The 26482-nt window shown below is 33.4% G+C and overlaps 1 protein-coding gene across 3 annotated transcripts; it reads left to right on the forward strand.

The window, feature by feature from the left end:
• Positions 1 to 5199: 5199 nt before the first annotated feature.
• Positions 5200 to 25514, forward strand: LOC111393687 (endoplasmic reticulum-Golgi intermediate compartment protein 3-like). 3 transcript variants are annotated; one of them, XM_023019350.1, is made up of 12 exons: positions 5200 to 5334; positions 5450 to 5609; positions 6723 to 6805; positions 6976 to 7051; positions 7175 to 7242; positions 9616 to 9700; positions 11270 to 11391; positions 11470 to 11553; positions 15821 to 15967; positions 17366 to 17474; positions 17598 to 17717; positions 25011 to 25514. In XM_023019350.1, exons 2-12 carry the CDS (start codon positions 5522 to 5524, stop codon positions 25082 to 25084), a joined length of 1056 nt encoding a protein of 351 aa, XP_022875118.1. In that variant the 5' UTR covers positions 5200 to 5334; positions 5450 to 5521; the 3' UTR covers positions 25085 to 25514. The 3 variants fall into 3 exon arrangements, with proteins under 3 accessions (XP_022875118.1, XP_022875120.1, XP_022875119.1); XM_023019352.1 differs by having other exon boundaries at positions 5214 to 5334; positions 5495 to 5609; XM_023019351.1 differs by having other exon boundaries at positions 5221 to 5609.
• Positions 25515 to 26482: the final 968 nt, after the last annotated feature.

Genomic DNA, 26482 nt, shown 5'->3' on the forward strand with positions numbered 1-26482 from the left:
TTTAACTACTCCCAAAATTCATTCTTTCCTTATCATAGTTTGAATAACTTCCTAAGAACTAATATATGATATTCTCATCTTTCTCTTTTACCAAACCTTGGGAAAACTCAATTATTTTCCTTTTTGAAGTTCAATATACTACTTTCCATTTTCTTTCAAACTTCACCATGTATCATGATTTAAGCTATTTTCTAATCAAATTCATACTACTTCTTCTTACTATAATAATGGTTACATATTAAGACCCAATAACCTCCCTTACTTCTCTTTTTTATTTTTCTTAATAACTTCATTTGAAAAAATAAACCCTTTAAATATGCAAGTATCATATATAACCTTCAACATCATGTTCAATTCTTTCAAATAAAAATATACCTTCAACTTTTGTGATCAGTAAGTATTCGTGTTTCTCACCATGTGATAACGTTACAATTCCTAAATGTCAATCCTAATACAGCCAACACTATTCTTTTTTTCCATTTTTCATTTTTTTGGGCATCTCTTCAAAAACTAAAACATAGCCCAAAATTTTTCATTCACTTCAAAACACTTTCTAAACCCTAACATATGTCATTATCGTAAATCAAACTCTTCATCTTTAGATACAAGAGCAAATAAATCCTCAAAATTTATTAAGTCTTGAGGTCCTTATGACATTTAGTCCATGAAAAATTTATATACTTCTTCCATAAAGAGGCCATTAATCTGTCATCAATTCATAATCTTGCTTGTATATCGCATAAAAACTTTTAATTAAGATAATGTAACCTAAAGCTACTACTCCACAACGAGTAATATTTACATTTGACGATTGCCTTAGAATTTGGACTATTCAACATATCGTCCACATATTCTATAGCAAATAGACCTCGATAAGATTGGATTATTTTATTTGGAAGATCCTAAAATGCAATCGAAAATAACCCAAATTTTACATCACTAAAAAATTCATTAAATTCACATTAACTTCAAAATTTAGCTCTAAGCCTCCAAACTGCATGTAATATAACCTAATAATCCAACAAATAGCTTTGGCAAAACTAATTAATTCAATAACTCAAATATATCATCACATTATTTTGCTATAGGGCAACAATAACATTCATTTACTTGTTATTCATCATATCACATTATGATCAATTACTTGTCATTTATCGTCATATCATATTACCTATAACATCTTATTATACCAATTTTTCTCACGATCACAAAATAATAATCTTCATATTTATCGCGTGAATCTTTCACACATCAATACACTATGCTAATTCCCAATCTCAATAAATTTCAACTCCACCATTCTTTGCTTTTTCTCCTTTTCTTATTCCTTAATTCCATAGTCTCTCTCTCTCTCTCTCTCTCTCTCCCCCCCCCCATTTAATTCTATTTATGAAGCAACAAATTACCCCATAATAAGAAAACATCATGAAGCTCATCATTATTTTTCTCACATCCCCTTATAATCAATCAACTCATAAATAATAAAAATAATTGGAACCACCTTAATGTTAATTTCTCGATGCCTAAGATACACAATAACACGTTATTATCTATCAATCAACGAATCATCATTTTATCTTCTACAAATTCTTAATATATAGCATAAGTATACACCATCATGATTTTTATCATCATCCCATATAAGTGCCCACAAATCACCACAAAATTTAGATAACACGAATGACCATTTGGCTTTCCAAGATAATTAACATTCCTCACTAATTGTAACCAATTACACAGATAAGATAATATTATTCCCTTTCATTTATCGTGCAAACTATAGATTTTCCATGTGTATATATTTAAAAAATGTAATTCTACATATAAATTGGTACTTCGTGTTTGTACCCTCTATCACTTTGAATGTCCATATGTAAACAACCTGCAAAACCATCAAAACTATCACTTTAAGCTGATAATATGTTTGACTCCTAATAGGTTACCTACACCACACTTCCAACTCCACAACTAATAACAATTTCATCCATCAGATCATTGCAAAGAATATACTTACATATTAGTCATTTCTAACTCTGCCAAAAATATTTTTCTATAATTTTAATTTCCAAACATACCAGTAGTAAAAGCTTGAGAGCCTGTCATTTTTTCCACCATGACATGTGATCATACACGCTAAATATACATGATGTACTAATGCATGAATTATAAAATTTTTCAAAACCATGCTTGATAGCAATTGACATGATTCGTCTCGAATCACCCAAGTAGACCCGAAATGTGACGTGCATCGATGATAGATGTTGACTAGGTATCAAGTTTATCACCAAGAATAACTATGAGTTACTACAAAAAATGCGTCAAAATTTAATGCTTATGTAAAATATAATGTGATGGGCCCAAATTATTTACTTCGTGCTACATCAATATAAAGCATAACACTCAACATGTCATGTGATTATCACTTTGAAATCATTAGGCTCCTCCAACTATAAAGAATCAATTGCTACCTGTAGGAAAAATCATGGGAAAATATATGAGTTGACAGCTTAGTGAGTAGAAAATTTCGAAAATAATTATACTTTCTCATTTATACAATTTTATCGAAAATCGATTTCACATTGTGTCAACAGTTCGCAATATAACATCAAGAATAGTCCAGATGTGAAACATTTCCATAATACTGAAATATATAATCTTATAGTCGTGATATAATCCTCAACTCAAAATTATAATATCATCTCATGATACTACATGTAATCTATCAAAAATGTAATATCTGACTGAAATATTTAATCCGCCTTCCGGGCTAGTAACTTTCGCCACTGGCTTTTGGCCCCCTATGTGAACAAAAGCAAGTCTTAAAATCTCTTATAATCAATTCTAGAATACGATTGAGGCCTCTTAGCGAACTATACGTGCATGGTCAAGACCCTTTCATCCGGGGTCCAAGAGCCCTCAATGTAGTATAGAACATGGCCAAGACCTTTCAATGAACTAAAAGAAATATATAATCATTGATACTTTTGTGGTCGATTTCATTATCACGTCTCATATTCCAATTCCCAAATGTACCATATACAATCTTTGAAATTCCACATGTATCATAGTAAACGAAACATTCATGATAATCATACAATTCATGTACAACCTTTATAATTTCACATATAGAATATTTCATAGTAATCACGTAATTGTACAAAAAATGCACATAATTTAATAATATACTTAGTAAATAAATACTTTGAAATTATTTAAATTTTTCCACACATGGAATTATGTATACAAAATCAACTTGATTGGTAAGCTTTCCCGATATACGTATCGTCGCCTGAAATATGATATAATGTTTAGATTAATAATTAACCTTTTTAAGTAACTTCAATAATTAAATTGGTAAAACCAAATCCTTATCCTTTTACACTTAAGCAATTTTCCCAATTTCTTTAATCACTTTAGCTATTTTTCTTCCTTTTAACTTAATTTTCTAGCTTATTATACTTAACTCAATAATTCTCTTTCAATAAAATTGAATTTAAACTAATAATCTAATAACCCTAAAATTAAACAAAACTATTCAATAAGTAACATTTTCTTACATTTGAATTGAAGAATTCAAGCTTAATAATGGGAAGTACTTATTTTGTAATAACATTGACGAACTTTCCATTCTTTTTTTTGCCCTCCCCCCTCTGTCTCTCTCTCTGTTTTTCCCCCCTTTCTTTCCTCTTTTTTCTTTCTTTTCTCCTTGCTCTCGTTTTTCTTCTCTGGCTATGTGTGTATTGAAATTGATTAAATTTGGTGGATAACCATTTCAATCTACCATTTGAATTTGTAAATCTGGGGACCACGTCATAGAAACTGTCAATGTAAATATTAAATTTATGTGACTTATGTGACTCAAAATTTTAAGTCACTTGAAAATTGACAATATTCATGATTTTCATCACGTAAGCATATTCGTAACTGTATATAAGTTTACCTCACTTTCCAAGTTATGTCCTAAACAAATGTTAATTGAAATTTATCTTTATTTTAAAGAATAGTGCTATTTGAACATAAGCAGCTGCATAATTATTTATATACATATAAAGTGTTAAAAAGAGAACGAATTTTTTTTTATTTGATTAAAGAAATTTTGACTCAATCATATCTCACCACATTATATATGTATAAACTATTATGTAAATTATTAAGTACATTGAATTCAAATCCAGACCTTTTATAACTTTGTATCCATGTTCCCAATTAACGATAAAAATTATTGAAACTTTAGCCATTTGATGTCATATTGGAAAGATAAAATTGTCGAGAAAGATTTCATTTGGTCCAAATCCATAACAAAACTTTGTTTTAGAAATTTGAACATTGTAAAAAATTTTAATGTTTATAAAACACATCTCCTTGCTTTTAACGCATCCACAACATCATGTGAATGCCACGTGATTATTTAATATTTAAATAAATATTTTAATTGTTTGGAGACGTGTGCTACAATTTTAAAAGATAAGGGACACAAGAAAGGTAGTTTGGAAACATGGATGTCATAATTACGAAAGGTTGGAACCCTCGGTAAAATGTATCCCAAGTAAAAATTAGGTTTTAAAATACGATTTTGCTACTTGTACATAATAGATTTATATAATGGTTTACATATACATGATGTGGTGAAATATGATTAGGTCAAATTTCTTAAACCAAATAAAAATAAAAACCTCTTTTAACATCTCATATGTGTGTAAATCATTATATAACTGCTTATATTCAATTAATATCATTTTGAGTTCAATAGGTAGTTGACAAGAGTGCCAAAATAACGAAAGGTTAAGGACCTTGATGATATTTAGCCTTTTTACATGTATAAGTACTTTTTTTTTCTTTTTTAATTTAAATTAGTGAAATATAGCGCCCGTTCGACAAATAAAACTCTTTTTTCTATATATTCATTCTCAATAATATATTTATACAATAAAATATTCTACATATATGCCTAACATTTTTCCATACCTTTTCACATTCTCCTGAAAATTAAGCCTCCGTTTGGCCCCATTCTTGTCAAAATTTAATGGATGGAATATATTTTTTTTTAAAATGTGTGGTTGAAAAGGAATGAAAAATTTTTAATTTACGTATAATATTATTTTATAGAAAATTTTTGTAGTTGAAAATAAGAGAAAAAAGAATGATAATGAGAATTGGAGCCAAACGGTGCTAAAAATTACTGCTCAAAACATTATTTTTCTCGAATACTTGTCAAACAGGGGCATAATTGGGATTTCGGGTCGCTCTGTGTACTGTTTTGGCGGACCAGGTTTTTGTTCTTGCTCCGAATTGTCTTGGACGGCAATCTCGGAATCTGTTTATCTCCCTCTGGAGGTAATAATTTATCTGATATCATAGATAATCGATTTCTATATATTCATTCCTGTAATTTCGTCTTTGTGTTTCAATTGCGGTATATGTTTGTTTATCGAGTTCTGTTTGTATTCAGTTAACGCTGAAATTCATAAGTATTTGATCTGGGGGCAAATTATAGTGGAAGTAGATAAAAGGGCAATAAATTATGGGGTTGATGCAAGCATTAAAAGGTCTTGATGCGTTTCCCCGTGCTGAAGAACACTTGCTGCAGAAGACAAAATCCGGCGCCTTCGGTATTACTCTATTTTTGTTTTCCCAAATGATAATTGTTAGTTCTAGCTTTTAGTAGCATCGATAATCCTAGTTCTGCATGTTCTGTCTGCGTGTGTGTTTTATCTTGTTTATGGTAAATTAAAGCCATTTAAGAGTTATGATTTAGAATACATGTGGAAAGATTCACCAGGAGCAACTGTCCAGCTGCGATTTCCCTAGTTCTCCTCTACAAACTGCCGAATTTGTCTGGGGGTAATTTGGCCTCGTAATTGATTTTGTGAAAAATAAAAAAAAATTCAATCCAAGTTTTAAAAATTATCCCCTCAATTATGAAGTGGGAAAGGTTTTACTGCATTCTGCGTCGCTGATTTATAAGGCATATCAGATTTATTTTCTTGATTGTCTGACACACAAGTTTTGGTGAGAGTTTTAATTATGAAGAATCATACATTTGGTTGTATTTTTTTCGTTTTAGCTTATACATTGCATCGTGGTTGTTAAAATCAGAAGAGGAAAAATTGGTCCAGATCGTACTCAAAGTGGTAATTTGATAGAATTGGATTGGAATCGTAACATAATCGTATAGAATTGTAAGATTCTTACAATTCCAAGGATTTCGTGACGTACTTGAGCTCTAATCATTTTATTTGTTCATTACCAATTTCGTATTGATTCATTTATGAAGTATTTAAATTATTTATCTATTTATTTTTTTATGTTTTAACATGTATTGCGGGTTTTAAGCTGGTTATTGACTTATAGTTGTTAATTTGTTGTTTGAGCTTCTATTTCATTTTTGTGTTCATTTTACAAAAATACGATTTTGATAACCATGCGATAATAATATTTAATTACAATAGGAGTTGTGTAATCGAGTGGCAAAAGGGAACACAAATATTTTATTTTGGTCTTCAGAGCTGTAAAGCAAATCTTCCAGGAACAATTAGCCTTCTACTCTAATGTGGTGATTCATTTGCTGAACCGTTATCAATAGGAACCTTAGTAGCTATAAACTGTGGTGTGATTTCAGTTAAATCAGAAAACCAATAAAATGATGCTTGTGGAATGGATATCCTAATATACTCTAAGATAGGTTCATTGTTGACTAAAATCCTTTTTGTGTTTCTTGCTAGTTTCCATTTTTGGGCTGGTAATCATGGCAACATTGTTCTTTCACGAGTTGACATATTACCTTTCAACTTATACGGTACATCAGGTTAGTTTTCTTCATCACAAGGCTTTTGAGGTTGTCATTTTAATGATATCTTATTTGTATTAAATGTTCAATCACTGTTTAGCTTTAATACTGAGTATTAACTGCTTGTAAGCCTTAAGTTTATAAAGTTATTTTATTGCTACTTAGTATAATATATTACATGTTGTCAGATGGAAGTAGACTTGAAACGTGGAGAAACTCTTCCCATCCACATAAACGTAACATTCCCATCTTTGCCATGTGATGGTTAGCCTTTTCTAATTTCATTTTTAATATCGTTGAATACCTATTCTTCAGCAAAATTATCTGCTAAAGCTAATGTTGTTTTTTCAGATAACCACGTTTCTAAATTATTTTTGTTCTTTGCAGTTTTAAGTGTAGATGCTATTGATATGTCAGGGAAGCATGAAGTTGATCTAGACACAAACATATGGAAGGTCAGAGTTCCCTTTGATTATTTCTTATTATAATTATCTCTGCCTTTAAATCTATCAGTATATTTATGCACTTAAAAGACATCTCAACTCCCTGTAAACAGTTTATCATTTATCCACAACGATATTCTGAAATTTAAAACATAACTTGTGACGAGATATGTAAATACCACAGTTCATGAGCAATCACCTTTCAAAATTTTCATTCTTGAGTTCCTTATTATTTACATGATGAATTTTGAAATTATGGATCCTATATTAGATGTCTTATCACCTTCCTTTAACTTTCTCTGGCTATGTATTTGATCTTTTTTAAGTGCCTATTCAAGTTTGTCCTTGTGTGCTTAGTAGGCAACCATATATAGGTGTTGATAAGGTCATCCTCATGCATTTTTGCATTTACAGTTAGGCCTGGGCGTGGTTTGGTTTGGGTTGGTTTTGACCTAAACCCAAAACCAAACCAAAGTAGTCGGTTTGAGTGAAATTAAAATCAAAACCAACCCACTCTAATTCTTAAACCGAACCAACCCAAACCACTTCGGTTCAGTTTGCTTTGGTTTGGTTTCTCGGTTTGAACTTTTAAATAACATTGCATTGTAACTTATAAAGAACAAGCAAACATTGATGTTACTCTTACACATTGTTCTCTCTCTTTTCTTTTTCTTTTTTTTCCTCCTTTTTTTCTTTCTTTTTCCTTTCTTTTTTTCCTTGTTCCCCCATTTTTGAGTTTGATTTACAAATGTGAGTGTTTCTTTTGCTTGGCGCATGACCTTTGGATACTTTCTGTAATGAATTAACAATTGCCAAACTTAATGACTAGTTTCACTTGTTTATGTCTGTGGGCGAGTGCTAATTGATTATCTGGATCATGTAGCTTCACATTATAGTTTGTCTTCTTCAAAAGTATTTGTTTCATATCCTAGAATATCTTTCCTAGCATTTGTTTGGTCAAGAAGCAACATTTGATTCCATTTATAATGTCCTTTTAGTTTGTGATTTTTGTCATATATTTTTAACTGAAGAGATCCCTTTCTTCCAACTTGTGGAGGAAGCAAATTTTCCTTCAAGTTTGTTTTGTTAATCTACAATGGGGGATGAGGAAAACAATTTTCAACCTTCAAAAAAGGGGGCTGCCGGAGTGCAACTATCTTGAGATAATCCTGATCTTGATGATGATGAAACCTTTGAATCAGAAACAAAAAGTTTCAAAAAAGCTAGTGACGAGGTTCTAGAAAGTAGAAGAATAGCGAAAGTTCGTCGTCATCAAGCATCAACTTCCGGTGCCTTATCTTTTGACTTTTCTTCCTGAAAAGGAAAACGAAAGCAAGAGAAAATGTATTGCTTGAGAGTCTGATTATGAGTTAGTTTCCATGAAATAATTATAAGTCCTATATCCATTTTGTTGCATGATTCTTAATCATCATGCTGCATGATTCTGGAGATATGAGTGATTGAATCGTAAATATAGTCTACAGTTGCTAATAAAACCTTAGTTTTACTACTATTGAAATTGATAATTAATGTGGAATTTTATTGGATTTGGATTGGATTGGTTATCATGTTTATTTTGAGTCCTACAGTCATACTCTGTCTGTGAGTTACCCTTCTTCTTCTTCTTCTTCTTCTTTTTTCAAAAAGAAAAAAAAAATGGTTTAAATTTGTAGCGGGTTGAGAGGTTAACCATCGGTTTTGGTATTCAAACCATGAACCAAACCAAACCAACATGGTTTTTGTCTACAAAAAACCAAACCAAACCATTTGACTACTCTAAACCGAACCGAACCAAACCAAACCGAATCGGTTCGATTTGGCGGTTTAGGTGGTTTGACGGTTTTTTTGCCCAGGCCTATTTACAGTGTTTGTAATGATATGTTTGGAATGCTTGCTAATGTATGTTTACTATGTTGTCTTTTTATTTTTATTGTGAATGCTAATACTGTCACTTTGATTATCAAATACTGGATTCAGATTTCAGATTATAATATTATATCATGTAATTCTATCTTATGCTTTTTCAACTTCCAAATATATTTCTTCAGCCACTTCTCTGAATTTCCTTTGACTTCATCTTGAGCTTGTTTATGCAAAGTATACAACTGTAGTGTTTTGGTGGTTGAGGCTGTGTTGGGTGCCCTTCTGATTCACAGGACGTGTGTAGATTGATTTCATATTAAACAATAATGCTGAATCAGATTATATTTATTTTATATCATGCTTGTAAAGTTGATTTTTGCACCTCTCTAGGCTGTTCTCCATCTTTTTCTTTTTCTTGAAATTTGAATTCCATGATTTACTTTTTGTTACTCAGAATTCTTGTGTGTATGCCGTGCTTACAATAATTGTTTCTCACAGTGCTAGTATTAATTGTTTCTGCAGCTTCGCTTGAATAATGATGGCCAAATCATTGGCACAGAGTATTTGTCAGACCTAGTGGAGAAGGAACATGCAGCTCATGGGCATGGTTGGTTCATGTTTAAGCCCATTTGATGTGAAGATTAGTTTTGACCATTTGTTTCCTCCTTTGATGTCTTGCCTAGTACGTAGTTGAAAAAATATAGCTTTTGCCTGAAACCTTTGCTAGATGCTATCTGAATCGCATCAGAGGTGTGTGTGTGTAATTTTGCAGCTACATGTGTTTTTGTTCTTACCAAAGGTATTTTTTGAGAGGAGATGTTTTAGGATGCCATCCCAAGTTCATTGCTAGTAAAGCTTAGCTCCTTCTTCTTGTTGTTGTTGTTGTTTGATTTTTAAGAAGCTGCTCTTGTAAGTTGATTATTGTCTGTTGAAGTGAAGATAGTTGTAAAACCAAGATTGCTTGAGGTGAATTATGACTGTATTTCTAAACTGTAGGCTAGTATTTTGCATTCTTTCAAATAGTTCTTAGCGCCATCACTTGTGAAATTAGTATTATCTTCTGATGTTGCGATGCTATTGTCATACCATGTATCACTGGTGCTTAACAACTAAAATATCTTAGTAAGGAAGTCAAAATTGTAGAGGTGGTCAATGTTACAAATAGAAGTACTTGTTTGGCATCTAACGTGAAATTACTGTGAATATGGTTTCAAAGAAGCTTTTTCATTTACTATAGATACATGTCTGGCTGTGGAATTTTCTGTTGCTAGTGGGGAGCATACGATATCATTATTGTAAATGAACTTTAAAATGTCATCGAGGTTCATAGGATGGTAAGTCATTCAGTTTTTTCCTATTGGTGACCAGTCCAAAATAGATTTTGTGATGGTGTAGGAATTGGATGTGCTATTTCAATATATTATTAGAGATCTAGATCAGTTGTACATTTAAAGAATTTAGTCATTTGTGCATGATTTTCAGTTCCGCCTCTAATTTCCTTGTCAAAGATCATGCGAGGTCCTTCTGTGGAACACCATACAAGGATTTTGGCACCTTCATATCGTTTAACATTGAGGAAACAATTGAAAAATTACCTGCGGCTGCAGTTTAGAATTAGTTTTCGTTGGGAAATACATTCCACATCATCATGTTAGGTCTTTTTACCACTTAATTCCTTAAGCATGTGATAATGATGAAGGGATTTGGATGCCAGCACCATCCACTAGACGATCCTTACTACTGGGACAAGGCATCGGATTCCATACAGTCAAAAATTAAAATGGTTAATCACCAAACTGAAGCTAGCAGCAAGCTTCTGTTGTTACATAGGATAAGCAAGCTTATGTTATGAACTCAGTTCTGCATAATCAGTATGCCGATGATGAAATTTATTTCATTTTGCCTTTTCTATTTTTTCCTTTATTCTTTAACTGGAATTGAGTCTTATTTTTTCTGTTCTGTCTGATCATCAAGTATTTGCTTGAAATTTTCATGGTCAATCATCGTTGATGTTAGTACGCAGAGATTAAGATATTTCTAGATCTACTTTAGAATTCTTGTAGAAAAGGATCTTACTTCCACTGTATAGAGCTCAATATTTATGTTAATTCTGTCAAGTAGAATGTTTACACACTATAACTCTGTTCTGAATCTTATGATGAATAACTATGACCAGATGACCACAAAACTCATCATGAGGATTCGGACCATAAAGTTGAACTTCACAGTTTTGATAAAGAAGCTGAAAATTTGATTAAAAAGGTGAAGCAGGCACTGGCCAATGGAGAAGGTTGCAGGGTATGCCTTTTTTCTACTTCCAACCTCAGCTTGTTCATCCTTCATTTAATTAGCCATTTAACTCATTACTTCTTGCAGGTGTATGGGGTTTTGGATGTGCAAAGGGTTGCTGGGAACTTCCATATTTCAGTTCATGGGCTGAATATTTTCGTTGCTCAAATGGTCAACTTCTCTTTGAACTTCATTTTCTTATTCTGTCTAGTTTACATAATAACTTGAATGTTATATGTATTGTAATATTTCATCAATTGTTCAGCTAATTAAACTGATTGTGTAGGCATAACGACTCTGAACTGCTGCCAGAAGTTAATTGAGTTTATTATTGTGTATCTTTAACTGCTGAATAGTTATTGATTATTTCTTTAGTGGTATTTGGATGAACGATAAACAAATTGTGGAAATAATTTTACCTCTTGGGACCTGGATTAGTTTACAAAATATAATGACAACTTTGCTTTTCGAGTATGCATTAAAATCCTGATAGAGGTGGTGTTTTTACGTTTCCTGTCACTACTATATAAAGGTCAAAATAATGTCAGATAGACGTACGGATAGTTCATTTGGGATCTTCATATTAATATTATCTGAAGACTTCAATAGCACCCTGCAGCAGTTTTTCAGCTTTGATGTAATCACTCACAATCAGCTGATTTCATACCAAATCCATCAACGCCCTCATTTACTTCCTTCCCAACTTATGAACATTTCGAGATTGTTTTTCACTTCTTTTCTTTTTGAATAAAAGCACCCCTCTCCCCTAGAGTAGTGATAGTTGAAAGTGTTCCCTTTCATATGTAAGTCTGATGAACAAATGGAAGAAATTTGGCTAGTCGATAACCCAGGACTGAAAGAAATAGGGAATTCCACCCACTTCTCCACCTAAAAATTGAAATAAAAATAGAACAAGAGAAAGAAAATCATGGATGCTTCAAATTAAACTGTTTGAAGTCCACCCAAGTCCATAATTAACCTGACCTGTTTTGACCCAGATCATATATGGGCATGATCACTTTTTGGTTAACCCATTTTGGACCTGTGCATACCATGTGCCTAACAATCATTTGCCTCCTTTGGTCAGAAAGTAGTTGATGGCACCTGGCTACCACCAGAGAAATTTCAGAAACTGGCATTAGTGTAATTTATTTGCCAAATAACTTTTTGAACTGGAAAGTTATGATTGGGTTCATAATATTATTATGGCATGTGTTTAATGTAATGACATCAACAGTAGATTGTTACTGTTTTAGGCATAATTTCTTAAGTTAAGGCTGAGTGGTGTTTCAAATACGTAGTGCTTGAAACCAGCTTATGTCCTGTTGGGGTGAAAACATCAAAATCATCATGGAAATGCTTGGCCTTCTGGGAGATTTGTCTTGGGTCCAGGCAAAGATGGCTGAAGGAAAAGGTGGTCTTCTCTGAACAACTAAGCTACTTACTGAGAGTTTGATACTGGACCTGTACTAGAGTAGGACTAGATGATGGGGTTCAAATTGGGGATTGAACTTGTGTATGGAACACGTGGAAGGTGGGGATCATAAAGTTCAAGAACAAGAACGTTGTAAATAAGTGAAGCAGACTACCATCTTTATTAATTGAGAACAAAATATTAGGGCCTGCTTGGTTTGTGTTTTGGTTTTGGGTTCATTTTTTGTTTTCTATTTTTAGGGTTGGTTTTTAGATTTTTAATAACATATTTGGTTTGTCATTTTGAAAAATTATGTCTCAAAACAAAAAATTGAAAAGCGATTTAATATTTTAAAAAATTGTTTAATTACATTTTATTCCATTAAATTTGATTATTTGGTTAAAAAAAAGGAACAATTTTACGTTAATATATTATCAAGTATTATATACATTTTAAAGTTGGTGAATCTTATAATAGTTTTTCTCACTAAAAAATAAAATTAAAAAATAATATATTAATTTCAAAATATAGGAAATTTATATAAAAATTTATGCATAGACCCAAAATATTTTTGTCTGTATTAATTTAAATTTAATTTTTTTATGTAAATAATTATTAAGAGCTAGAGCAATTTTTACTTTTTATTTTATTTTTTATTTTTAGAATTATATTTTTTAGAATTTTAGATTTTATTTTTTCAAATTTTATTTTTTAGAATTAATCAATTTTATTTTTTGAACTTTAATTTTTTATAATTTTTAAATATTTATTTGTTAGAATTTTATATTTTTATTTTTTGAAAAATTTTTATTTTTAAAATTTTATTTAAATAATTGTTTTTCCATATTTTGAGTGTCCTCAGTATTTTCACTGAAAACATTCAAAATGTGAAAAATGACTTTTGAGTTTTATTTTATAAATTTATTCTTTGTTTTTGAAAATGCATTTTCAAAAATAACAGACCAAAGACGTTTACAGTGTTCTGCAAAATTAAAAACAACTTGAAAACAGCAAACCAAACTCACCTGTAAAGACTTCTTAGGTTCCGACTTCCAAGAATGCCTGTATAGTAAGAAAACAAAACGATGGTTACATATTTTGGAGGTCCTATACCATTTAGGGTTCGTTTGATTATAAAGATAGAATTTGGGTGGAAAGAAAATCAATTCCGGGGAATTGAATTGTCGAGAAATTATTTTATTGGAAATTGTCAATTATTGTGTTTGATTGATATAATTTTTCACGTGAAAAATGTTGAAATAAAAGTATTTTTGGTATTCGTTTGATTTTGTTTTACATGAAAATTATCAATTAAAGGGATAGAATTTACTAGTATTAAGGATAGAATTTGTTTCCATTGCCAAAAAAATAAAAAAATAATCATCTATCTTTTGGTATTCGTTTTGCTTTGTTTTACATGAAAATTGTCAATTAAAGGAAAATATGTTTTTACAATTACGGATGGAATTTGTTTCCATTGTCAAAAAATAAAAAAATCCGCCAACAGCCTAGAAAATGAATTCTCACCGGTCATTTTCATCAATTTGGTGGAAATTGGCTAAGGTGGCATGAAAGTGGAAAAATGAATTGCCTAGAAAAAAAGCCTATCAAATATGCATTTTTGGTTTAGGGTGGAAATCAATCTCCATTTTCCATGAAAAATGGGCTTATCAAACAGCCCTTTATAGTATTCTGATGTGTACTTTTAGCATTATTATAAATAAATACATAAAAAATATTAAAAGATCAACTCTAAATAATAATAAATAAATAAATCATATTTTTGTATATCCTGCAGGCACTTTTGCTCCTGCAGATTGTTGGATGGAATTTCAGTGTGCCAAATATGCCTCAAGGTCTGTAGTGGAAAGTCATACTGGTTAAATATGGACACCATCTAATTGGAGCTCCATTTGATGGGGATGGAGTGAAAAGTTCTATCCATGGGAAACTGAAGGGTTATTTTGGTTCAATAAGAGACTAATTGTGAATTTATGATCTTCAAGTTTTGAGGAAAATGTACCAAATCTAAGATATCAATCGCAAGAGATAATGCCAAAATAAGACTAGAAATGGAACTTCTCATGCAAGGCACCTGACTTTAAGCAGACCATTCCTTGACTTAGAGGGTGAGAAACCATTTTGAAATCCCGTAGAAGCAGAAAACTAGAAGCTTGATTATTTCCTTCTCTCCTCATGTCTTTCCTAGATCCTCTCCTCATGTCTTTCTTAGATCCATTTATTGCTAGTGTCAACGAATTGAGTTAGAAGGTTTGTTAGTCTTTTCAAGAGCTGTTAGTGGATTGAATGGGGTTTATGATATGCCGAAGAGAACGAAATTGATGAGGTTTATTTATGTATAGATTAATTGGTAGGTTACTTTTTTCCTTACTAGCCTTTTCTCTTTCATTGTGTATGCATCTTAAGGAATCATTTTAAGGTGTTTGTTGAGTTACTATTTTGGTTTGAATTTTCTTTGCACCAGCATCCGGCTTTTGCATTTAGGAAACATGGAACAAACTGTCTTTTCGTGTTTTAAAGTAAAGAAATCAGTATTTTCTTCTTTGTTTTTATGGTTTATAATTTTACAAAGCGTTTTCTTCTTTGGGCTTTCCCTGCTGCTCATCCCCTCCAACCGTGCGAACCTTTTCCTTTTTGGAGGTCGTTGGCTCTCAGCCCTTGGGCACGGGGATGATTTGCTGCTTAATTTGCTCTGCAACCTTATGATGCCTATGAAAGTATCTGCAGGTGGGAGACCTTTATCTTCTTCAGACGATATTTTGGGCTTTTGAAGCACTTTATTTTCTGAAAAGAACAAAAAGTAGATTGGAATTATTGTGTTCTTTTGAAGGAAAAGGGTATTTTTTACTTGTCTTCAGATATTAAGCCTATATTTCTTGGTTATTCTTACGAAAGGGATTTTGTGTGATCAGGCATTTTGTTTGTCAGCAATAGAATTGATTGTCAAACTTCTTTTAACTTTCACCCAATACATATCTATTTATATTATTTCCTATTCTGCAGATTTTTGAAGGGTCTTCTCATGTCAACGTGAGTCATATAATTCATGATTTGTCTTTTGGGCCGAAATATCCTGGAATTCACAACCCACTTGATGGGACAATGCGGATATTGCGTGGAGCAAGTGGAACATTCAAGTATTACATAAAGGTTTGTACATTGGATTGCCCGTACTAAAACTATTAGTAACGTTTATGATCCTAACATGTTGAATGCACATATAAGAACATGTCTTTAGCTAGATAAAAATATACTCGATTTTCTTTCCGTTGTACTCAAAATGACAGAGCAACTTAATAACTAACTAGCAAATAAAGTTAAATGAGTATGACAAGCACCATGAGTTGCCCCCACAAACTATAATAAAAAGATCAGTAGTTTTTCCTTTATCCATCTTCTGTTTACATATTGTTGACCAGGAGCTGATTTGGTTACTCATAACTTGTCATGAGCAACCATGACTCTCTGTTGAAAAGGAATGGCGGCTTTGAGTCAGGATTTCAGTTATGAACTTTTACTCATTTCTTGCATTTCAGTTAGCCCTTGGATTGTTGGATGTCTTCCTTTAATTATTCTCACTTGCATGTATCAGAAAATTCATCAGTTGCCCTAGTTCGATACAACTGGAGAAAGTCATGCTTAAGTTGATGAAGGCACGACTTAAATTAAGCCCTCATTTGATCCTTATTATTTCGAAAATACATTTTTCCCTCTTTTCTTTTCAACCACGCATTCTTCAATAAAATAATATTTCACGTACACCCAAAACTTTTCCTTATATTTTAACCACACGTTTTTCATCAATCCACTATTCCAAAATGCATTATTAGCCAAAAATGGGACTCAAACAAGCGCTAAGTTGTCTTTGCCACTGTCGGATTTGTTAGCACGATAACCCAGAAAGAGAGGATTTTTACTTCATTTTGCTGAGAGTGGTTTTATTTTTTTCCTGACCAGGGGAACTAGTTTAACAATTACTTAGTGATAGCTTAGTTCCTGTTCTTGGAAGGACGCCTGTTCTTATAATATAGTGGAGAATGTATCTTTTAGCCCTAGCGAGGGGTGAGTAATTGTCACTCATATTTTTGCCTCCTCACCCCTTCATCAAAAACAAGCCCTGGATATTCTTGGAATTTCCTTATCACCAAGTGTTCCTCTCCTTCACAATGATGCAAAATTTGTTCTATATTAGATCGTGCAATCAATTGTGGCTTATTGATTTTCTCTTGCTCTGTACATACAATATATACAAAAAATTTCACACTGTATTGTTTTTGTTCTATTTGTATTCTTGTTAAGTTACCCAAAATGCAAAACCAGATGCTATCAACTCAATTTGATCAAGCATTACACGTTTCTACTTTTTAGATGCTGATTTGTCTAACTTGATTTGTATTTTCAGCCTAACCAAATCTCTCTCTCTCACTCTCTCTCTCATGGTGAGAGAGCAGCAGAACCATTACTATTTTTCGCTAGTTGTTTATGTGCAAAGTGGTTGCTGTTGGTTATTTGCTGCTTTTTGAAGTTCTTGTTTTCCTCCGGATGTAGATTGTTCCGACTGAATACAAATATATCTCAAAGGAAGTTTTACCTACAAATCAATTTTCTGTCACGGAGTACTTTTCACCTATCAATGAGTTCGATAGAAAGTGGCCTGGTTAGTATGAAGTTTGTTCAATTCAGGGCTCTCTTTTCCATATATCCTTTCTCCTAGTTTATATTTCTTCCTATTTCTATTCTAGACTGTTTTTGAGGAATAATTGTTTTGTTTTCAATGCAGCTGTATACTTTTTGTATGATTTGTCACCAATTACTGTGACCATCAGAGAAGAACGTCGCAGTTTTCTCCACTTCATCACCCGGCTATGTGCCATACTGGGTGGTACATTTGCCTTAACAGGTTTGTTTTCACGTATTTACCCTGTTTTTGACAGTGGATGATTTCATGTGGTTAATGAAATGAGAATCTGGATTATAAGTCCTCATCAGTTATATAACCCATAAAATACCTGGCTCTGACGTGGCTATGGCATGCACAATGTGCCTGAGATGCTTGGGATTGCGGTCTAGGAGATCAATGGTGCAAGTCTGACAATTGATTCGAGATCTGTAGATATGCACACACACGCCCTTTCCTGGATGGGAATGGGAAATTGCCGTTCTCAACTTGGAACTTTTTCTGTCATTTCATAATTGAAAATTAGAGTAATCAAGTTACCTAGAAGACTGGACTGACAAATAGGTCTCGAAAATATTAAAACATAGGAGTCAGGTGTGTAAGATTGTAAACTGGAGTAATATTTGATGACCTTTCCTCTACGAATGACCTTGGGACTGAAAATAATCTTCATGTCAACCTTCCTTTTCTTCTAGTTTAGGAGCTGCCAAAATTCGCTAAACTACCAAACTTTCTCCTTTGTTCAGGAAACAAAGAAATTCCCCCATCCTTTTGGTTGGCACGCTTGTTGTAGCTAAAGTGTAATCTTCTATTGGTAGTATATCTATTTCTTTTCTCCCCCCTTGGTATATAATGCAGCACTAATAAGATGATTAATAGAAAAAGAAGACAGATTCAGAAAGAATATGGAATTAGGGGGGAAGAAGAAGAATTCGACAGAAGAAGGAGAGGGATGCGCCACAAGCCACCAAAATAATTATTCATTCATTCATCAACTAATGAAATTACATGGAAAAGTTAGTTTAAATAGTAAATCAAACCCTAACTAGAATGGGCTTGGGCCAATACAAGCCCAATAAAAATCCACAACAAAATAAAGTCTACCAAAATGAAATAAGGTTCAACTAGAAATAAATAAATAAACTGGATGTCCTCATCAATTCTCCCGGGGTGGGAGAAAAACTCGACCCGGTCGAGTTGATAGATCACAGGAGACTGCAGTCAATTTGATACCCAAAATGCTTCAAGGTATGCCACGGGGGTGATCTTTCTGATGAACCAAGTATCGAAATTCCATGATTGCTAGTAATGAAACCTGCGACTTATTCCCCAGAATATGATTTGATAAAGATAAACTGGGCAAAGGAAGATCTGGCGGACTCCTATAAAGTTCCAACGAATCTGGATCACGCTGTTGAAGTCTCTTTCTGGGGGCCCATGTACCATCAGAATCAAGTCGATCCACCCAATGAGCAAGAAAGCACTGAACCTCTTTATCATTGGTCAATACAATCTGATCATCTAAAATAATATCAATTTTATCTTTGTGTGTTGTGATAGGTGGTGTTGGAACAGACATAGCAAAAGGTTCAGTGTAGGGGTTCCCATGTGGAGGTAGAAAATGATCACTAGAGTAATTAAAATAGCCTTGGTAAGCAAAAAAGTCCTTAACAGTTAAAATAGAATGGTGGTCAAAATGTGATAAAAGATCAATGACATATGTATTTGAACCAACATGCTTTAAAATTTCACAAGGACCAGCACTACAGGCTTCCAATATAACAAAATCCCCAATATTAAATTCAAAATTTCTCTTATGCAAATCAGCTTGAAGTTTATATAATGCATTACTTGCTTCAAATTGTTTATTGATCTCAATATGCAAGTCATGAAGATGACGTGCAAATGCCTCAGCTGACGTAGACGTACTAGTATGTGGGGACATTGGAATAAGGTCTAAAGGTCTCATAGACTTATAACCATGAATAACTTCGATGGAACTTGTACCAATAAACCGATGCACAAAATTGTTATATGCAATTTGAATTGTTAGGAGGATCAAATCTCAATTCTCAAGATTTTCCTTGAAAAGGATATGATTACACAAATCATCCGTACCTTTAGGTTGGAAAAGAGTATGACACACAACATTTAACTAAGGGGTATCGGGAACAAGGGGTACAGCCACTAGATTCATAGGAAAAGTCCTGGTACTACATAAAGAAGTGTCCTCAATATCATTCAAGTCATCACATTCTTCAAATTTAGGTTCATAGATTTGATCTTTTAACGACTCTTCTATTACATCCTTTCATTCTTCTAAGACCAAGGCTCGGTTAAGACATTTGGAAGTGATGTGGCTAAAGTCCATACAACTAATGCATAGCAGGTGAGAAGGAGTCCCTGGAGTTTCAAAAATTTTACCCTTATTTTTCAAGATTTGAGGAATGTTAGACGGGGGAGGTCCTAGAAGAGACTTAACAGGAGGAGGTGGAGCCAATGAAATGGAAGAGTAGTTGTCAATACGCCTTCTATACGGAGAAGGGGGCCTTGGACTATCACGGCCTTTACAATTATTTTTCCAAATGGGAGGAACACTAGACGAGGGAAGGCTCTATGTCAGTCATGTTGAGGTGGTGCTAATGACATGGGAGAACGATGGTGGTCGCACTTTTCATATGGAGTACTAATAAGTAACTCTTAGTCTCGAGCTGAAGAGTAAGCTTGATCAAGAGTAGTGATGCCTCGAAAGAAAAGCTCACGCCTAGGTTCATCTCTTAGACCTTTTATAAACCTACTTAAAGTCAGGGTCTCATCCTTAACGACATAACATTTCACTCGAAATTCCTCAAATTAAGCAATGTACTCAGTTACTAGCCGATTCCCTTGTGTAAGGGTGTTCCATTGGGTAAAAATTTCATGATCTAAGGAACATCGAAAGTAGGAGTATCTAAGTTAATGTCTCTAAAGAAACGCTCCTTTCGACGAGAAAGAGAATGAGTATCATGATGACCATAGCCTTGCTCTCGCTCACGAACCTGATCCCTATTCGTATGATCACGTCGAAAATATTTTTGATCAGTTTGTGCACGATGATATTGTCTATTATGAGACGCTTCAGAATTAGTGTCAGTCAAACGAGGGGTTTGCTTAAAATTGCTCAACTTAGCAGCTAGGTTCTCTCTCTCCTCACGAGTAGCAGTTATATCTGATTGGATAGTCGATAGGCTAGTGGCAAGTTGCACTAATTGTCTAGTGAGTGCATCAAATGGGGATGGATCAATGGTCAATGTATTGGAAATAGAGACGACAAGACGACCACTACGCAACTATATGCAATGTAATACCTGCTAAATGACGTGCAATGATGAGATTAATGAACAATAAATGTAAGAAATGAAAAGTAACAAACTAAGCATTTTTTTTAGGATTAAATTCAAATATGGCAAGCTAATACTGCTGATCTATGTAAAATAACAAAGCACGGATCAAATAATAGTCAAAACCTAATCAGGTAATATAAGTGGGGTAAAATAGGGTTTTGATGAAATCAATGGATTCAGTCACGTGACTTTAGGTATATTGTTAGAATAACATCGCAAAAATTTAATTAATGCAATTTTAAATGAAGCAGTATTGTAAACCAATGACAAATATAAATCAAGCACACCCCGTTGTTTAGTTGCAACGGTGGTTCCCATGGAAGCTTAAACCTGATGGCGATGTACTTTAGGACCCAAAGAATCAGAACTGTGCCCAATTATGATTTCCCAGTTGGCACGTCTCTAGTAGAAAATTATAATGGAATACTCCTAAGCAGTCGAGTCGCTGAATGGAACACTAATCCTCAAGAGTTTTAACAAGCTGTCCCAATGCAAATAATAGGCCAAATCCAATTCAACAAATGTTCCTGGCACTCTGAACTCAGAAGTCCACCGACGTGAAAAATAAAGCGAAAACTGAACTCCGAGTGGTGGGTGACAACTGGTGTGGTAATGGGTTGCTGGCGATTGGCAGTGAGGGTGGTCGCGGAAAGTGTGGTGACTGTGGGATACCGATGGGGAAGGAGGAGTGTAGGGCTTGGGTTGATTGAGTATTGTAGATGTGGGCTAGGTTAAAGTGTTGTATATAATGGGCTAGGGTTATGGACCGAGCGAATTTGGGACCGGTTATGGGTTGGATGGTGTTGGGCAGGTTGTGATAATATGTGATAAGTGGGTTGGATTTGGTGTTTATTGGGCTGAAAAGCGAGTGAATTGGCTAAATAGATGATGAGAGATGGGCTGTGTGTTAGTGGGCTTTGGGAGTAATTAGGCCACTAGCTTATGGTCCAAGTGTTTTGATAAAATAAAAAATAAAAATGAATGGTTAGTGGTTATAGAGATGGAATATATGGGCTGAAGGGCTAAGTGAGCTTGAATGCTAGAGTTTAGGATTTGTGGAACACGCCACAATTTTTTTTATTTATGAGCAGCAGCAGTAAAAAAAAATGAAAATTTTTTTCTATTTTTTTGGCATGACCAGTTACCTTTTTTTTTTTTTTTTTTTTTTTTTAAAGAAATTGACCAAAATACTAAATTGAAATTCTGGGTGAACAGTACCCGCGATGAACAGTAACTATTTTTTTTTCAACTAAGACTGAAAATTGAAGAAGAAAAAACTGCTGCCTTTACCAAAATTTCTTTTAGTTCGTGCTGTTCCAACAGATTTTTGGAAGAAAATATGAAGAAATTTTGGATTAAAGAAAAGAAATTACCTAAGGTTCGGCTCTGATACCAAATTTAATGTAACACTAATAGGATGATTAATAGAGAAAGAAGACAGATTCAGAAAGAATATGGAATTAAGGGGGGAAGAAGAATAATTCAACAGAAGAAGGAGAGGGATGTGCCACAAGTCACCAAAATAATTATTCATTCATTCATCAACTAATGAAATTATATGGAAAAGTAAGTTTAAATAGTAAACCAAACCCTAACTAGAATGGGTTTGGACCAATACAAGCCCAATAAAAATCCAGAACAAAATAAAGTCTACTAAAATGAAATAAGGTTCGACTAGAAATAAATAAGTAAACTGGATGCCCTCATCAGTATAATTGTCATAATTTGGTTCTATAAACTTTGAACCTTCAGTTTCAGCCTCTATTGATGCTGAGGACATGCTCAAGAAGCACGATGTGATTCATGACAACTAAGACCTCAAATGATTGATTGTGTTGAGTTATTTATAGTAGCTCTCACAACTCCAAAAAATATCAAGTCCTTAACTGTTTCACTCTTATTTGACCCTGCACATTGGTAGTTGTACTGCCTATACTGTTGATTGCTTGGTGCCTTCTACGCGTGGTTTAAGTGGGTTTTCTAACCCCAAATAACTGTTGAATTCTTGATAAAGAGGTAATCCCACAGGCAATTGTAGAACACCTGCTCTTCATTGCTGATTTGTTTCCTTAGCTTCCTAAGTAATTCTATAGGCATCTTCAAGATTAGGAAGACAATTAATATTCATCTGACTTTAGCAATTTTCAATCACAATAAAGAAACAATCTGTAAGTTGCTTATCTGTTTCATAGAGGCCAATCAAATAGATGAATTATAGAATTTGTGTGGTGTACTCTTCAACACTATGTCCTGTTGATGCAAATTACAACAACACTGTGTCCTGTTGGTGCAAGTTACAAATTCAGTCATACAGAGCTATTGGATAATCCGTTGGCAAAAATTGCTTTTTCAACTTAACCTTCATCAAGTCCCAAGTGTGAATATTAGCTTTTTCTCTTAATAGTTCTCTCCTATTTCTAATTGCTTCCGCTATTGTAGCACTGCTCCTCTTAGTTTCAGCCTTACAACGTATACCTTTAAGTTGTGTTTGATTGGCTTTATTTTACATGGAAAAGTCATTCTTTCACCTAAATTCCTACTTTTAGGGTGTTTGATTAACTTTTTTTCCATGGAAAATATTTTTCAAAAGTTGGTCACATGACCACGCTTTTCCTCAAAAACAAGGATATATTTTTTATCGGGGGAGTTTTCTTTTTTTTTTTTTTTTCTAAGCAGTTCACAATTTTAAAAAACTCAATTTTATGAAAAGTACATCATTTTTTGAGCTGGAAATTAAGTCAATAAAACACATATAATTAACGATTTTCATGCTTAGAACTTACTTTCTTTCTATACAAGTTCCATACTTGCTATCAAACACATCCTTAGTTCTTTGAGTATCGACGCACATTTGAAACAATTCTCCTAGCTTGCTTCCCAACTGAGGAAACTTCTGCATGCATTCTTCCATGGGAATTCAAAACTTTAATTCAAACTCTAGATATAGATCTATAGCTCTTGCTAACCGCTTTTCTATCTCACTGTGCTTGGGATTAGCACAAGTTACAAGATTATTTAAAGGGTTAAACATTCTCGTAAAATGCTCAAGTCTCTCTACGGTATCTCATTTGAGCTTCCATACAATCTTTATTCAAGTTGTCCATGTCGTATAAGTTTCGTTGTTCTCCTTTTCATTTGTCGAACCGGATGAGCTTGTGTAGGTTTATGAATCCTTGGTCGTGTCGCAACCATGATAATCCTTCGAATGGCTCCCTCCGATACAAAAATTGATGAGGAGGCTTTAACCATCAAAAAAGTAAAGAGAGATTGGAAGAACAAAGCTTACTGACGGAGATCAAAGTAAAAAATGGAGATGTAGTGCTTTGAGCTTAAATCTCAACAAACCAGAATTTTCTGGACCACTAATAAAGTTCTTCACTTCTTATTTTTACTTGGACAATAGATAGGCTCTTCAAACCTGAAGAGACTCTAAAATTTACTTTGACTAGGAAGGCTTAAATTACCAGGAAAACATAATCCTAGTTCTGGAATCTGAAACTTGACTCCCTGGCCAGTTTTGAGGCTGAAAATAATATACTAGGAGAGAAATTTGAAACCCAAGAAGCACGGATATGGATACGTAATTCGAATACAATACAATACAGGTACGCTAATACAACTTTTGTAAAATAGGATTTGTGGATACGTGTTATAAAAGTCAACATAATTTCATTAATATAAAAATTTGTGTATACATCTTTGCGTGCATTTATACGTGCAAAATGCCAACATCCACGCATCACACATGTGCATGTATATTTAAACTAGTTATTTGAGCACTATTGACTATATATAAATTTGTGTATATATCTTTGCGCATTCTGCACTCCTGCATGCACGGGAACAGAATTTCTTGAACTTTAACAGTCATGCATAGAATTTGCAAATTCGTGATTTTTTTGATAATGAGTGCATTTGAGTTCATTGTCCCATTAAATTGTAGTGCCTATTACATCAGTAGAATGCCTCAACATATTAACCCTTGTGGAAAACTCATCTGGAAATGCACTCAAGAACTTTGTATTTCACTATATCTACCCTTTTGGGTTCAGTTTAGGGCTTTGAATCTAGAATAATTGTACGATCTTCAATGTTTGAACTTATTCCTCAATATATCTACTTCTACTCTCAGGAATGCTAGATAGATGGATGTACAGGTTTATCGAAGCAGTGACAAAACCAAACGCTAGAAGTTTTTCTCGGTGACTTAAGAGCCAATGATGAAGTAATTTCAGAATGCTCTGAATGCGATTCTCAAGAACGAACTCAAAGTTTGTAGTCATCGGGGAAGTTGAAATATTTACAGCTCTGTATTTGTCTTTTCCAGTTTCTTTTCTCGTCGGAAATTTTAAAATTAAGCTTTTTGACATCATCTGCTGTTGTCTTATACAAGCTACAAGTTTTTGTAGTTCTTTTTCTTTTTGTACCAGTCGAGTTGGGGATTTGGCACAATTTAGTGGCATCTCTTGGCGTATGATACTCTTGGTATTTCCTTCCATTCTCCAGGGAAAATTGCGGCTATTGTCCCCAACGTTTGTGTGCATTTTGACTTTTGGCCCCAATGTATTTTTCTTAGCACCTGTAGTACCATGCACGTGATGAAAGGGTAATAATGTCAGTTACCTTTTAAACTTCAGTTCTTAATTGCCTATGTATGGATTCTATAAAAAAAAATTTTAAATGCAGCGTATTTTTCAATTTTCTGAACGCATATGAGGTCTAATTTACCCCCTTTCCCCTTTTCGTTCATTTCCCGAAATTAGTCAATTGGCCCGCCCAAAATATTTTTCCTTTACGTTTTTTTAATTAAATAAAAAACGGGCACTCTTTCAAATTTGAATGATGTTGGAGTCTACAGCACCTGCAATAAACTCATTTTGATAGTTCACTCACACGTGTGGGCCCTATAATGTAAGAGGGCGGTCAAAGATGGTGTAAAAATGTGTGTACTTGTAGCATAATTCTCTAAATTTAGCACATGGTACCAAAATTTCAAGTCGCCTTGATCAAACACGTGATATAGTTTGTGCAACGAAAGCTCGAATCATCAGGATATCAATGGTTAATTCCTATGTGCCATATTATCCTCTAAGAGCAAAATTTTAAAAGGCATGCTTAGGAGCAAGTTTAACATTGCCGTCGGTCATCTTTCACTCTTTTTCAAGCTTAGACGACGCAGAAGTTTAAAATTGATTTCATGGTTTAATAATACTTTACGTTTTTCAGAATAATGTCTAAAAATAGGTCTGACCGTGGTATGGTTTGAGTTGGTTTCAACTCCAACTCGAAACCAAAACCAAATTAGTCAGTTTGAGTGAATTTCAATCCAAACCAATTCACTCTAACTATTAAATCGAACCAAACCAAATTAAATCGGTTTGGTTTGGTTCAATTCGGTTAGTCGGTTTGGACTTTTAGTCCAAATTGAACTTTAAAAAAAAAAAAAATTGTCTAAGTTTTGGCTCAATTAGATTACAAGATATAAAATAACTAAGTAACTTTATATTACAAGAATTATTGACTAACAAATAAAATTAGGTTAATAAAGATATATCCACAGAAAACTTAAGAATTTTGTTACCTCTTTATACATTATACAGCCTA

The sequence above is a fragment of the Olea europaea genome, chromosome 4, assembly GCF_002742605.1.
Source record: "Olea europaea var. sylvestris chromosome 4, O_europaea_v1, whole genome shotgun sequence".
NCBI lineage: Eukaryota > Viridiplantae > Streptophyta > Magnoliopsida > Lamiales > Oleaceae > Olea > Olea europaea.

Excerpts from the sequence above, each read along its gene's own strand:
- LOC111393687 (XM_023019350.1), top strand. The coding sequence starts at position 5,522 with ATGGGGTTGATGCAAGCATTAAAAGGTCTTGATGCGTTTCCCCGTGCT. Across the intron at positions 5,610-6,722 it reads GACAAAATCCGGCGCCTTCG|TTTCCATTTTTGGGCTGGTA; the intron begins GTATTACTCTAT and ends GTTTCTTGCTAG. Across the intron at positions 15,968-17,365 it reads CATTCAAGTATTACATAAAG|ATTGTTCCGACTGAATACAA; the intron begins GTTTGTACATTG and ends CTCCGGATGTAG.